We start from the raw sequence: 15,380 nt of genomic DNA, 5'->3' as shown, positions 1-15,380 counted from the left end.
GCATAAATATAATTATATAATTTTATATAATCGTAAGGATATACATATAACATATAATTTTGGATATTTATAAAGGAATATATAAAAGAAACCTTATAACTTGGATACATTTTCATGGCCTAAACTAATTATAAAGAAAATACCAGGGAATTGGCCTTGAGAAATCTAGTTCTCCCTCCCCGTCCCCTTAGCTTCCACATCCCTCCATCTTCTCCTCCTCCTATCGCCGTATAAGATAATATCTGTTAAAGAGTGTATCCATTCTCCACCTTCAGTGCATCGCCTTCCAAATCTTAGAAGAATTGCAAAGAAGACTGGCGAAAGCGACCTCGAACCCTAGCAGAAGATATTTCGTCTCTTCTTTCTTCTACGGATTCGAAGCCCTAGAGGGATCGAAGGAGATCCTTAGAGATCGGCCAAATCCCTAGACAAAGCGGAGGGGTATAAGGAAAAGAGGGACAAGATGAGGATTATGATCAAGGGAGGTGTGTGGAAGAACACGGAGGATGAGATCCTCAAGGCCGCGGTGATGAAATATGGGAAGAACCAGTGGGCTCGGATCTCCTCGCTTCTCGTTCGCAAGTCGGCGAAGCAGTGCAAGGCCCGGTGGTACGAGTGGCTCGATCCCTCCATCAAGAAGGTACCAAAATAGCTTCTGGTTTTCTTTCCTCCGATCTCTTGCGTCCTTCTCTGCCCCCCTGTGTCCTAAAAAAGATCATTTCTCGATTTGAACGGCGTCCTCGAAATCACTTGGAGCAAGAAAGACGATCTCTTTTTGTGACTTTACATTGATGCCCTAATGATTTGTTATCTAATTTTCTCGCGGCGTTCTAAATGGAATGATTTTTTTTGAAAAAAAAAAAAAGAAAGGGAAGCGATCTTTTGTTGTTTTACATTGATGTACGGATGAGTTGCAGCATCCTTTTTTTTAGTTTATATAAATCTGATTGTTTTGATTGTATTGATGGGATTCTAAATGTTGTAGAAGTGTTAAATATTTAATCTGCAGTGCTAGTGGACTTGTGTTTAGAATTTAACGGGTTTTTTGATTTGAATGTGATTGGTTACAGACTGAGTGGACCAGGGAAGAAGATGAGAAGTTGCTTCATCTTGCTAAACTGATGCCTACGCAATGGAGAACCATTGCACCGATCGTTGGCCGGACACCTTCTCAGTGCCTCGAGCGCTACGAGAAGCTTCTTGATGTAGCCTGTGCCAAGGATGAAAACTATGAACCAAGTGATGACCCACGAAAGTTGCGTCCAGGAGAGATTGACCCCAATCCTGAGTCCAAACCTGCACGTCCTGATCCTGTTGATATGGATGAAGATGAAAAGGAAATGCTCTCCGAAGCGCGGGCTCGGTTGGCCAACACCAGGGGCAAGAAGGCAAAGAGAAAAGCAAGGGAGAAACAGCTTGAGGAAGCGAGGAGGCTTGCATCCTTGCAGAAGAGGAGAGAGTTAAAGGCAGCTGGCATTGATACGAGGCAGAGGAAGAGGAAAAGGAAAGGAATAGATTATAATGCGGAAATACCTTTTGAAAAAAGACCTCCACCAGGGTTTTATGATGTTTTAGGCGAGGAGAGGCCCGTGGAACAGCCTAAATTTCCAACGACGATTGAGGAACTGGAAGGGAAGAGGAGGGTTGATGTAGAGGCCCAATTAAGGAAGCAAGACATTGCAAGGAACAAAATTGCACAAAGGCAAGATGCTCCTGCTGCAATTCTGCAGGCAAACAAACTAAATGACCCAGAAGCAGTTAGGAAGAGGTCAAAACTGATGCTTCCAGCTCCTCAGATTTCTGATCAAGAACTGGAGGAGATAGCAAAGATGGGTTATGCAAATGATCTTGTCTTAGCAAATGAGGAACTTGCTGAAGGAAGTGGTGCTACGCGTGCTCTTCTAGCAAATTACTCGCAGACTCCAAGACAAGGGATGACTCCCTTGCGAACCCCACAGAGAACTCCAGCTGGGAAAGGCGATGCTATTATGATGGAAGCTGAAAATCTGGCACGATTAAGAGAGTCGCAGACACCTCTTTTGGGTGGGGAGAATCCTGAATTGCATCCCTCAGATTTTTCAGGTGTTACCCCAAGGAAAAGAGAGATACAGACTCCAAATCCAATGGCAACTCCTATGGCAACTCCGGGTGCTACGGGTCTTACCCCAAGAATTGGTATGACTCCTTCAAGAGATGCATATTCTTTTGGTGCAACACCTAAGGGGACTCCTTTCCGTGATGAGCTTCACATAAACGAAGATATGGAACTGCAGGATAGTGCTAAGCTGGAACTCCGCAGGCAGGCTGAGTTGAAAAAAACATTGCGTTCTGGTTTAACTAATCTTCCCCAGCCTAAGAATGAGTACCAGATAGTTATGCAACCAATTGCAGAGGAAAATGAGGAGACCGAGGAAAAGATAGAAGAGGATATGTCAGATAGAATAGCTAGAGAGAAAGCACAGGAACAAGCAAGACTGGAGGCCTTACTCAGGAAGAGATCTAAAGTGCTTCAGCGGGAGCTCCCTAGGCCTCCTGCTGCTTCATTGGAACTTATCAGAAATTCTTTGATAAGGGGCGATGAAGATAAGAGCTCCTTTGTTCCCCCTACTTTGTTTGAGCAGGCTGATGAGATGATAAGTAAGGAGCTTCTTGCATTACTAGAACATGATAATGCCAAATATCCACTTGATGGAAAACAAGAGAAGGAAAAAAAGAGAAATGCCAAGCGTGCGGCAAATGGGAAAGCTATGCTTATACCTGAAATTGAAGATTTTGATGAGGATGAACTGAAAGAGGTTTGCTTCTTTCTGTTATCTTTATGCATGTTTTTTTTCTTCAGACATGTTCGCTTTATTTGTTTTCTATTATCTTTATATGAAATTTATTTCTGGATATCTTCATTCTGCATTCGTTTCCACCAGTAGCTACTCTTTGATTATGCCTAATCAACAAGTCATGGTTCAGTTTTCTGTCTAGATATTCTTTTTTCAATTTAAATTGTGAAATCTTTTTTTTTTTAATATATTTATGCACTGGAAAGAAACTGAGGGGATATTGATAATATGCTGCATGTAAGTCAGTCTACTGAATGTCTTGTAGAGAAGTGATGTTCTTGAATCTTACTTATGAAAGGCTAATTTACCTCATAAGGAACTGAGCAAGTTGCTATAGGGTTTTTCTTTCTAGGGAGCTAAGAAAATTTGTCAGGAGGGAAAGTATCTATCTTCCTTATTTTAGTTATCTAGTAAGTCAGAGGCTAAAATTGTAACGGGGAGGTATTGTATTTAGATAATTTGATATATATGCTCATTTCATCTTTCTGTCGAGATGTATGATATTGTAGGTATGGTTAAAATAGAAATGGGAATGATGATTTTAGGAAAAGATTTATTTCTAATCGAAGAGACATACAAATTCAAATAGTGAAGGGCACTGGACTGTGCCTAGCACGGCCTGGCCCAGGCCTACCGTGCCTGAGGCTAAATGGGCCGTGCCAGGCACGGCATGAATAGCCTCAAGCCCCAGCCTGGCATGGCCTTAGGCTCGGTGGGTGGTGGGTCGTATCTGGCACAGTCCGTTGGCTCGTGGGCTTTTTTTTTTTAAAAAAAAAATTGCAAATGAGTCATGCTAGGCACGGTCTGTTTCGGTCCATTATGGGCCGTGCCTGGCACGGTCCGTTTGAGGCCGTTACGGGTCGGGCCTGGCACGGCCTATTTCGGCCCATAACGGCCAAAAACGGCGATTTTCGGAGTTTTTTTTACCTTTTTATCCCTTCCAACAGCCATAACACGGCTATTTTGAGGGATGTCTAGTCCCAACCTTTTTTTAATTTATTCATGCATATTTTTTTCTAAATTTTAGAAAATCCTAAACGGGCTGTGCCTGAGCTTGGCCCGTTTCAAGGGGGCCTGTTTGGCACGCGTGCCGTGCCTAGCCCACGGGTCGTGTCGGTCTAGGCCCTTATGGGTCGTGCCGGGCCTTGGCTGCGGGCTAGAAAACCCTAGGCTAGCCCGATCCCTCTCTTATGGGCCATGCCAGGTACGGCCCGTCACTGTAGCGGGTTGGGCTATGCCATGCACGGCCCATCTTGTGCCAGGTCGGGCTGTGTCATGGGCGGCCTGACCCGTTGCCCATCTCTAAATACAAAGAAATTTGATGTGCATAGGCTGAGGATTTCTGGGCCATCCTAGGATGCTAGAAAATGAAGATCTAAGTATTAAAGAAAATGGAATGATTATATGAATTTAAATGAGCGAAAAGAATAGAAGAGGAGTGAAAATGCTCTTTCATTTTTAAAGCACAACTCTTGATCTCTTCACTTCAACATGACTACTGCTTTCTACTTAAATAGACCTTGGTTCTGGGTTAGCTTGAAGCCTTTCAAAATAAAATTACTATACATGTGAATTAACAGGCATGCATTTGTAGCATTGCTTGTGCTGTTTTTGGTCTCGTCTGAGTCTTTCGCCACGGCCATTAGTTTGTTGCATCCACATTGCTCAAAGAGTCTCCGTATTTGATTACAGATCAAGAACTCCTAGTCTTAGTAGTCTGCTTCTTTTCTGGTATTCGCAGTCAGTCCTGGCTATTTCTTAAAGGAGCTATTATTCTTGCTGATGTTATGCAGCAATTTAATGGAACAATGTCAAACAATCCCTGAGTTTCTTTTTCAATGTCTAATTTATATGCATCATTCGGATTCCATTTCTTGTGTGAACTGGACATGGTTAGAATTGAGCTTAGCTCAAGGATCTGGAATTTCAAATGCTCCTTTTCTTATTATTCTAGTTATTCTTTCGGTATTAGAATTCAATTCTGATGAGAATTTTGGAAATTTGGATAACCACATGTTGAGCTATTTCACATTTAGGTTTCCTAAGAAAACCGTTATTTTAATACAAAAAAATGAGGAAATATAGAAACCCTTTAACTGGGTAAGAAATGAATTATCTGACATGCTAGAAACATGCAGAATCTTTGGTGCAGCAAAGTCCTACTCTTGATCATTTGTTGTTGATTTAGGTATGTTGGTGTCTTAACATACGACTGCTACAAATGGAAGAGTTTTAGGGCATTAGAAGTTCGCCACCCAAAGAGTCTTTCTAGGAGGTATTTTGTTAATGTCAGGAATCAACACCATATGATCTCCAAACACGTGAAATGTCTAGATTGTCCATTTCTGGCAAATCTTTTGGATTTGGTTGTCATTATTGTGTTTCAATGAGTTGGGAAGATAAACTTATGTTCGAAGAGGAGTTCATGATGATTTGTTGCAACATTGAAACTCATGTTTGAAGAGGAGTTCATGATGATTCATTGCAACATTGAAGTCAGCAATACATGAACTAAGTCTTGCAGATCTTGCAATTGGAGGTGGAAGCGGGGTTTATTAAATCACTGTGATGTTCTGAAACTTGAGTGAGGACAGCTTAAATGCAAAATTTTGCTTTTATAGACTAGTACAATCACACATAATAGATGTGAATCTATAGTTGAGCATATACTACACAGCTATAAATAACTAATGATCTTGTACAACTTTATGCTAACAACATCTCTATTTATGGCAAAGTATAGATTGTATCTTCTATAAACTCATTGATGAAATTATGTCATCACTGAAGCACTACCTTGTTAATGCATGATCTTGATCTTTTATATATGCATACAACTTTATAATTACTCATCTGTTTTCTGTGTCTTCTTCTGTATTAGAATGGGATTATGATGGTTTATCCATAAGAATTTTATAGGCTGATTTAAGGAACTGAAGGAGCTTGCTGTTCAACATTTTGTGGTTTCAATCTCGACCTAAATTTTTATAGTTCTATGCCAGCAGAGTTGTTCTGAGTCTCATTTATGCATGACTATGTCCATTCAACGAGATTTATATATGGTTCTGATTCCTGCACCATTAATTTTGCATTCTGCACTTATTCCACCATATATAGTCATTTGCATTGTTGACAACTGGCTCATCAAGTCATGATCCAAGTTTGGATGGTTTAATCCTTGAATTGGTTCACTTTCTTGTGGATTAGATTTCCCATTAATCTGTGTTTTTGGTGGCACTCAACAAAACCTAGAAGTTTGTGTATTCATGGTGTTTTTGTCAAGTGTGCTTGAGTCTTCAAAAGATTGACAAAGGAATTTAGATTTCTTTTTCAAGTGACATTTACTTGGGCTGCTATTAGAGACTGAAAAAATGAGAAGTCAAATTTATGCAGGTTGTTCATTTTTATGTTTATATCTAGTAAATGCTCGAGCATTTGTTTCTCTTCATGGCAATCTGGTGCTCCTTTGCTGACTATTCAAGTGATGGGCATTTTTATTGACATTTATGGAAATTTGTTGATCACGTCCTCCAGCCCAGCTTACAACTGTCATCTGCACTGCTTTATTGACCTTAGAGGTCTGTTCCTGTAGATTTTGCAGGTAGTGGCGGGCTGTAGTGTATACTGACGGTCATCCCCCTTTAACATTTGGGCCCCCTCGTGCTAGTGCCTACCAAACATACTAAAGATATGCTTTAGCTTTTATTGCTCCATGGGTCTATTTAGATAAGCATTGTCAAACTCCTTTGTTCCTTACAATGCATTTTAGTGGATCCAATAGCTAGCACTGATTGTGTGTTTTGCCGGCAATCACCTGTTACATTGTTATCTTTGATGAATCCAACATGTTAACAAGTATTGCCATGTACCAAATGCTATTTTTTTTTATTGCTTAATGCAGAGTTCAAATCTCTGGCATGTTGTTGTATGATACACTGACACCATTATCTGGTCACTTTGTTTCATCTATGTGAAGAATCCTGAAATTAATGACAACACTCTGGTAAATTTGTAGAATTGGCTGAATTCTCATAGCACATGCTTCAATACCTTTGAATTAATGCTTTTTGAGGAACCATGGCACCTTAAGAAACTCCTTACAGGATCATGAAAGGCTTGATTTTACTTGCCTATAGACCTGAGATTCCATAAGCAGGGCGGGACATGGGAGGAGGATCTGATGGTTGCTAGTTACATAGGACTGATTAGAACCTGTATGATGGCTTTCTAATCCATGACAAGCACCTAGAAAATCATCTATGACCAAAATGTTTCTGACCCATAGCAAGCACCTAGAAAGAAGGTGACATACCTTGAACAGAATGGCGATGATGTACAGGTGGAAGGAAAAGAAAATAGATACATGAAATTGGATGAATAGCATGGTACTGCTGAAGGGGTCTTCATATGGATCATATGTAAATATGTTGAAGAATATTTTCTAAATGAATGGGCATCTAGTCTAAGAGTAAAACTATCATTAAGGGCCCGTTCTTTTATGGGTAAAAAATTGACCTAGGAATCTATATTTTCTTAGGTAAGTATTTCCTAGGCAACATTTAGACAAGAAAATAATTTACCTATGTTTTTTTTATGTATGGGAAAGTAGCTTCGAAATCTGTTATCCATGTTCTTTTGTATTACTACTTTCTTGGGTAAGTTGCTAAAATTTATCTATATTTTCCATAATACCCTTTATCATTTTTAGGTTTGGAGAAAGTGGATAATTAAGTTATTGGGCATTGAATGACAAAGTATTAGAAATGAGGATGGGATATCTTAGGAATAAAATTAAATATCTATTGTATTGGCTGATGGGAAAATAATTTAGCCATCTCCTAGGTGGGTAAAATTTTTTCTTATTTTATGGGTAAATACCATCTACAGGTAAGTAACTTATTCATCTTGAAAAGTGTGAGAACATGAGTAAGTTGGTCAATAGAAAAGTTGACTAAGGTTTTCATGATATTTACTCACCAAAGAATGGGCCCTAAGGGGATAGTTTCTCAGAGTTTGGTGGTTCAAGGCAAAAAAAGATGAACCATTAAAAATGTGGGCTGATCTGTTAGTTTAAAAGAGTGAGGTCTTTAACAACCGCAAATTATTAGCTGGTTTTGTAAGTTTCTTATTTGTTTAGTTGAAATGACATGTCTGTTGTTATAATTGTGGTAGCTAGTAATGGACAACACAATCAAAAGAATGTGCTTAGGAATTTGGAGTAGAGGGATAATAGTCCCTTTTATCTGTTAGCAAATGACTTGCATATTCTTTTTCAGAGGATGCGAATATTGCGTGTTGGCATGAATCACTGTTTTGTGAACTCATTCTCTCTATATTTAACATCTTTGAGGGCTATCCCTCTGCCGTAGACTCCAATTTCTCTTTATAGCTTGTATGGTCTGCCACCATAATTTTTCTCCTTATAACATTTGTTTCCCTTTCTTTTTTTCCTTTTTATTTTAGAAGTTCAGTTACAGCACAGTTTACTGGGAATTCCCGGTTGTACTTCAGCAAGTCCTTTTCCTTTCTTTCTTTCTTTTTTTTTTTTTTGTATTTGTTATTGCACATTAATCAATCCGTTTCAAATATGTTCAATGGTGTCTCAACATGCCTTTTTTTTTTCGTTTGCATTTTTTTTTTCAGTACTTGCTTCAAGACATAAATGGAAATAAACTATAGCCTATGGTCTCATTAATCATACTTTATGACTAAAGTGCATGCTTTATAGATTCTGATAGCCTTGTCACCATGCAAAATGTTAATGTAGCTTAGTTTACTTTTGCAGGCTCATTCTTTGATTAAGGAAGAGGTTGAATTTCTTTGTGTGGCAATGGGCCATGAGAATGAGGCTTTTGATGATTTTGTCAAAGCACGCGATGCATGCCAGGAAGATCTTATGTACTTCCCTGCTCGGGATAGTTATGGCCTTGCTAGCATTGCTGGCAACAGTGAAAAACTTGCTGCTTTACAAAATGAATTTGAGATCATGAAGAAGAGAATGGATGATGAAGCAAAAAAGGCAACACGACTTGAACAGAAGGTTAAACTTCTCACACAGGGATATCAGGTATGTTGAGATTGCACTTGGTGCTTGTTTTCTCATTTCTTTTTCTCCCTCATCCTTGCCCGAGTTACATTTTGATGTGGATATGTTTTGCCTGGTTTTCTATAGGTGCCAGCTTTATTTGTCAGGTTAAAATCTATCTAAGTTCTTAAACAAATATCGCTTGGATAACTAAAGTTCATTGAATATCGATGTATGGAAAACAGCTAGCCCTTGAACCAATTTCATGGTCTTCAAATTACCCTCTTGCTAATTGGTTGTCTTTCCCCCTTTTTCGTGCCTGATTTTTTGCATCATCATTATCTGTCTTATAGACCTTTAACTTGTTCTTATTTGAATGAGCAGACAAGGGCTGGAAAATTATGGTCACAGATAGAGGCCACATATAAGCAAATGGACACTGCTGCTACAGAACTTGAATGCTTCAAAGCTTTACAAAAGCAAGAACACTTAGCAGCTTCATTCAGACTTAGTAGCTTAATGGAAGAAGTCAACAAACAGAAAGTTCTTGAGCAGAGCCTCCAGCAACGCTATGGGGATCTCTTAACCAAGCATGATCGAATTCAAAGGCTACTGGAAGAACACAAAGTACAATTACAGATACAGGAAGAAATGGCTGCCAAGAATCGTGCACTTGAAGAAGAAATTGCAGCAAGGAATCGTGCTCTTGAGGAAGAAGCTGCAGCAAAACATGGTACTTTAGATGAAAAATTGGCAGAAAAGGACCAACATGGGAACAGTGCTCAGTTGGGTGACATTTGTAGGCCTGATTCAGGATTGGATCAAACTGATTTACCATATGCAGATCATACTGAAACCAGCTCTTCGTGCGAACAACCTACACCTTCAGTACCTAGTAGCCAGTTGTATGCAGAAGGTTCATCTGAGAGAGAAGATGCTTTTGAAAGTCAATCTACCCAAAGTGTAAATGTAATTCAAGAGGGTCTTAATGATAGCGAAGAGCATATTTCTGTTGTTGATAAAAATGCTGAATTATCAGATGGTATGGCTGGATCTGTTAATGAGGAGGAGATGGCCGGCAATTTGATTGATGCATCTCCTCCAGTTCAAGATCAAATAGGAAGCTTGCAGGAGCAGGAAACAACAGTTGCCCATTCAGGTAGTCAGGTTGCTGGTGCATCCTCTGACTCAGCTGCTCACATATCTGCTTGTTTAAGCAATCAGATAACTGTTTCATATTCAACTAGCTTGGAGAATATGGTGGTGGATACAGGTGACGCAGGGATGGATGGTGGGCTGGTTGGATGTTCCAATATTTCTACGCAAGAAGTTGTTCCTGTTGTGTCTGGAAATGCTGATTGTGGGTCAGCTGAGCAAATTGCTGGTGATTCAAGCAATCATGGGGTTGCTACTAGTGCACCATGCTCTGAAGAAACGATACATTCTGGATTTTCTATTCGGACAGCTGTTGATTCAGTAGACTGTGCCCTTAATGATCCAGATGGTGGAATTGTAAGCGAGACTAATGTATCAATTCCAGATTACAGGGAGAATTCAGTGGTTAAATCAGATGATAAGCCAGAAAAGGGAGATGGCAAGTGATGATACCTGTCAGACTTAGCTAATATGCAAGCATTCCTGCTGGAAGATTCTATGACAGACATAAGGCTTTAATCCCAACGCCGTCCTTGTGAAAAATAAGGGTTATGCCTCTTATTGCACCTTGATGGTGAACTTAGTGACTTTGGAACTGGCAGCTTAAATGTTTTCCTTAGTCAGGAGGATCATTGGAGGTTTTAGTTTCAGAGAGACAGTCTCTGTCGGGGTATTGCAATATTAATTTGGGAAAAAAACGGCCTTTTGTTTCTATGGAAAATTGAGGATTTATTGTTGGCTTATTGCAGTAATGGGGTCATAAACTGTTCTCAGATGCTGATGAGTTGGAGGCCACCTGTCAAGTCTTCTCTGATTGTGGGCTTGTATCTCATGGTTGTATTGTGTTTTCCTCAGGCTAATGTAATCTGACATTTTGAAAGAACGATGTGAGCTGGTATGTCAAGCGGTTGACTTGTCTTATTTTGCATTGCATGTTCTTATGATTGCATTGAGAGATGCATGTTTTTCCACCGAATTTTGATTCCATCCACTTATTGCAAGTTCAATCAATCCAACGTTTCTTCTCTTAGCCGAATGACGCAACCATCTCTTTTACCTCAGTTGGGGTTATTAACTCAAGGTTAAATCTGTTTATCCGGCGGGCCGGGCTGGGTTCGGAATCTATGGTACCAGTTAATTTAGGGCCTACTTGTTAGCCTCAAGCGTACCACTTATCGGGCTTTGGGCTGGATATGGTCTTTCTGGATCATCTTTCGCTCAAGAATCTCAAAAGAAAAGAAAAGAAAAGAAAAAAAAAGCTAAAAAAAAAAAAAATGTTGCGGACAATCCCCTCATCGTCTGGTCGTCGGGAACAAACGTCTGCAAAAAAAAATCCGCACTGACCGGAGGCAGCTCCGACGGGGACCCTCCGACTGTCAAGTCAGAGAGGAGACTAGGCAACAGTGAAATGAAAACAGAGAGCTCAACGAGAGAGGGAGAGAGAGCTAGAGAGGAGGGAGTTTAGGGGTTTCGAATCGACCTCTAGCACTGTTGCCTTCCCTGATATATATAGTGGAGCATGGTATGGCGCCGTCATTAATGGCGCGGACAATTGAAGTATTGTCAACTCACTGAGGACTGTCAGAGCCGCTATGAGGGTGTCAAATCATCGTGGGGCTGTCAAATCGCTAGGGTTGACCATGCCTTAGATGGGATAATGCCCCTAGGCGGTAGTGCCGCATGCCATTGTCAGGACTGACAGTCTCTAGCAGTAGTACGGCGATTGGAGGAGCCGACCGACCATAGGTCGGCGGCCAGCTGAGGGGCGTCGGGTGAAGATCTGGGCCCCTCCGACAGTCAGTCGGGCACGTTGCAGAAGTCAGGCATCGGACTCCATGGTGCAGTCGGTTGGGAGAGCGAAAAAGGTCTGCCCGACCGACGTATCCTCGGTCGGTCGATAGCCGCCGATCGATCGGTAACGGCACTCGTTTGTCGGTAACGGCTCCCGTCGGTCGGTCGGTAACGGCTCCCTTTGGTCGGTCGGTCGATAAAGTCGGGCGTTGAACATGTAGGTCCGATGATGAGTCGGCATGAGTGGGGTCGGTCGGTATTCCCCAACAGTTGCCCCCCTCCACTCCTGAGTCGGATGGCGCGCTGGCCAATGTCTTTGTTTGGGGCAGCAACGTCGAGCGAAAGGAGTGGATTATAGGCGTGTCAAGTTCCGACCGTCCCGTGGGCCGGTACGACGACCGTTCCGTGGGTTGACATGATGACGGGCGCCTCATGAATGTCGGGCGATTCGCTGGCGTCAGATGTCTTGTCGGTGCCAGACATCCTGCCGGTGTCAGACGTTCTGTCGGTGCCAGACATCCTGTCGGTGTCAGACATCTTGTCGGTGCCAGACGTCCCATCCCATCGGGAAGGAAAACCGTCGTTCCCGCCGCCCCTTCGGGGATACGAAATGTCATGGCCTCTGTGCCACGTGGCAGGTGGCCATTGGGACGGGTCCGTTGGAGTGGATGGAGGTGACGTGGCTCGATCTGAGGATGGGTACATCGAACCGTCGGGCCGACGGACGGCCCGGATAATGCCACGTGGCATGATTTGGGTATCCCTCGCCGGTCGTGCCTTCATCTCGACCGTCGGGGGGTATTATATATACAGGGTCGCCCATATCCAGATTTTTACCCTCCTCACTTTGCTGTCGAGACTCTGCCCGCGTAGCCCCTCGTTCCAGGTACTCCGCTTTCCTCCTTTTTAGGGGTCTTCTCTTTTTCTTCTTCTAAGGGCCTTCCCCATCTTTATCGTCTTCCTCCTTGCTTTCTCGCAGTCTGCTCCTTCTTCTTCATTTCCTGTCTTTTGTTTTAGTCCATGGCTAGGATATCCCCACGAGGAGGTCGGTCGGGAGAGCCGACTGACGACCCTCGATCGACCCCGAAGGTGGGGGTCTCTTCACTTTCGGAGCCGAACGTCGATCGGCTCCAGGAGCAATATTGCATCCCGGAGCAATTTCGGTTGTCCGCCCCTGGTGCCAATGGTCGGATCAATAGCCCGCCCGAGAGCCAGATGGCCTTCTACGTTGAGGACCTCCGGGCCGGCCTTCGCTTCCCGGTTCCGGAGTTCGTCCGAAATATACTCGACTATTACGGGCTATGCCCGGCGCAACTCGCGCCGAACTCGGTTCGGCTAATAGTCAGTTTTGCTTTGTTGTGTCGGCTTTTGCCGACTGAACCTCGGATTTCCCTCTTCCGAGCCTTCTTTATCCTCTGACCCCACCCTAAAGCCCGAGGGTGGTGGTACTTCAATCCTCGGAAGGGGCTTTCTTTCATCACTGGTCTTCTATCGTCCATTCACGGATGGAAGAACCAGTTCTTTTTCACATCTTCTTCTACTCCATGGGGGTTCCCTGCTCGTTGGGGGATCCCCGAACCGAACCGAACGAGAACAGTCGGGTGGAAGCCGAAGACCGAGAAGACTTCCACCGGCTGAAAGACATCTCAGTGCCGAAGCAGAGGGAGCTCGTCACTGAGCGGGCACTGTACGATGCCGGCCTCAGTCCGGTCCCTCGCTTAGGTCGGTTTTTCATTTTTCTTCCCCTTTTTCTTTTTATTTTTCTCTTTATGGTGCTAACCATTTGTCGTCGTTTACAGATATGCTGTCGAGGTCAAGACTGACGGCAGCCGATGTACGCCAGTACGCCGTTCGAAAGAGGCCGGCGCAAGGGGCCGGGTCGTCGCGGCCTCCCAAGAGGCCCCAAGTAGCTCCGTCGAGCGAGCCGATCGGATCGGGGGTGGAGCCCGTAATCGCGCTGTCAGCACCGACAGTGCTCGTCGAAGTCCCGTCCAAGGGACCGTCGGGCGAGGGCGCAGCCTCGCCCGAGGGAAGGGCGGCCGATGAATCGGTCGACGGTGCGCCGGCTGCTTAGCCGGCAGAGGAGGATCGGGAGGAGGCACACGAGCTCGAGCAACCCGCGCCCTCTACCGTCGCGCCCTCGGACGATACTCGGTCGGGCTCGAGCTTGCCGTCCTTCTCCGACGTCAGGGCCTGGATGTCCGACCGAGGGAAGGCCCCTATGGCGTCGGGCGACGAAGGAAGGTCGGCCGGTGGTGGGGGGTCGATCGGCTCCCCATTCTCCGAAGGTGCGTCGGGCCTGGCCAACCACGACTTGGCCAGGAGGCTGTGCCAGGCGCTCCTTCTTCCAGCCGATATCGAGGCGATGAAGAATCAGCATGTCTCCGACATACTGTCTTCATTCTACCCGATGATGATCCGGGTGAGTTTCTCTCTTTTTCGTCTTCAATATAGCTTCCGTGAGTTCGGTCTCCTGACGGTCGGTCTTGTTTTGTGCAGCTGGTTTAAAACATATCCGAGCTAGAGGTCGGATATCGAAAGTTCGGTGATATGCGCGCGGCTTGGAGAGACAAAGTCACGGCCACCGAAGCCGATCGGGTCATTCTGATCGACCAGCTGCAACAGTCGATCGATCGGGAGGGCCGACTTGAGAGGGAGGTCACCCGACTCACGGAGAAGGTCTCCCGACTCACGGGAGCGTTGGCGACATCGGAGTTGGAGCTGCAGTCGGCCTGGGACGACGCGAAGAAGAAGTCCCGGACCGTCCGCCGGCTTCGGCACGAGCGGGGCAGCTTCACCAAGGAGCTGAAGGACGAATGCGAGCAGCTCCGAGTAAGCCTCGGGAACCTTGCTAAGGCCGAAGAAGGTCTATCCATCGCCCAGGCCGACGCAGACATCGCGAAGGCAGAAGCGGAGTCGGCGAAGGAGGCCATGGGTCGGGCTGTTGAAGACTTCCGCGACTCGAAAGAGTACCGGGAAGAGCTTCTGGAGAGCGGTTTCCTTTCGTACCGGGTGGGGTACGAGGATGCTCGAAAAGCCGTTCGACATCTATATCCGAAGCTTGATCTCAGCGGTATTGTTCTGCCGGAGTTGGAGGCCCCAGCTGCGGAGGAGATGGCCGACCCAGCATCGGAAGGCCTCACCACTAGGGCGAAAGCCGAAGAAGACGCAGAGCAAGCCACCGAAGATCAAGCGGCCCCGACTGCCGAAGCCAGAGCGGGTTCGCCGACCGTCCCGAGCCGTCATCCAGTGGAGGAGGCCGACTCTGAAGACTAGTCAGTTTTTTCCATTTCTTTTTGCTTCGGCTTATAATACTTGTAGTTGGGCCTCGGCCCAGTTTGTAAACTTGTCTTGATCTTCAATGAAGTCAAAGTCAAAGTTTTTGGACTTGAACCTTTTCTTTCCGCATGTCTTTTTTTTTTTGTGGAATGCATTTGAACACATAAGTCGCCAGTTCGATAGATCAGTTAGGACGTTCGATAATGCGTGTTGCCACGAAGGCAGAGCAAGTCCCGACTCTGGATCGGTCTTTTGATAGTCGAGGGCTTAAAGTCGGGCGTCCTTCGCCCGGTGGT

At 44.4% G+C, this 15,380-nt stretch overlaps 1 protein-coding gene across 1 annotated transcript; it reads left to right on the top strand.

Moving 5' to 3' along the window:
• Positions 1-164: 164 nt before the first annotated feature.
• LOC105039969 (cell division cycle 5-like protein) lies at positions 165-10,935 on the top strand. Its single transcript, XM_010916312.3, has 4 exons — positions 165-640; positions 1,071-2,795; positions 8,620-8,901; positions 9,244-10,935. The coding sequence occupies exons 1-4, from the start codon at positions 464-466 to the stop codon at positions 10,459-10,461; spliced, it is 3,402 nt and encodes a 1,133-aa protein (XP_010914614.1). The 5' UTR covers positions 165-463; the 3' UTR covers positions 10,462-10,935.
• Positions 10,936-15,380: the final 4,445 nt, after the last annotated feature.

The sequence above is a fragment of the Elaeis guineensis genome, chromosome 1, assembly GCF_000442705.2.
Source record: "Elaeis guineensis isolate ETL-2024a chromosome 1, EG11, whole genome shotgun sequence".
NCBI classification, from domain to species: domain Eukaryota; kingdom Viridiplantae; phylum Streptophyta; class Magnoliopsida; order Arecales; family Arecaceae; genus Elaeis; species Elaeis guineensis.
The sequence above is the reverse complement of the archived record's forward strand: the minus strand, read 5'-3'. Positions and strand labels throughout refer to the sequence as shown.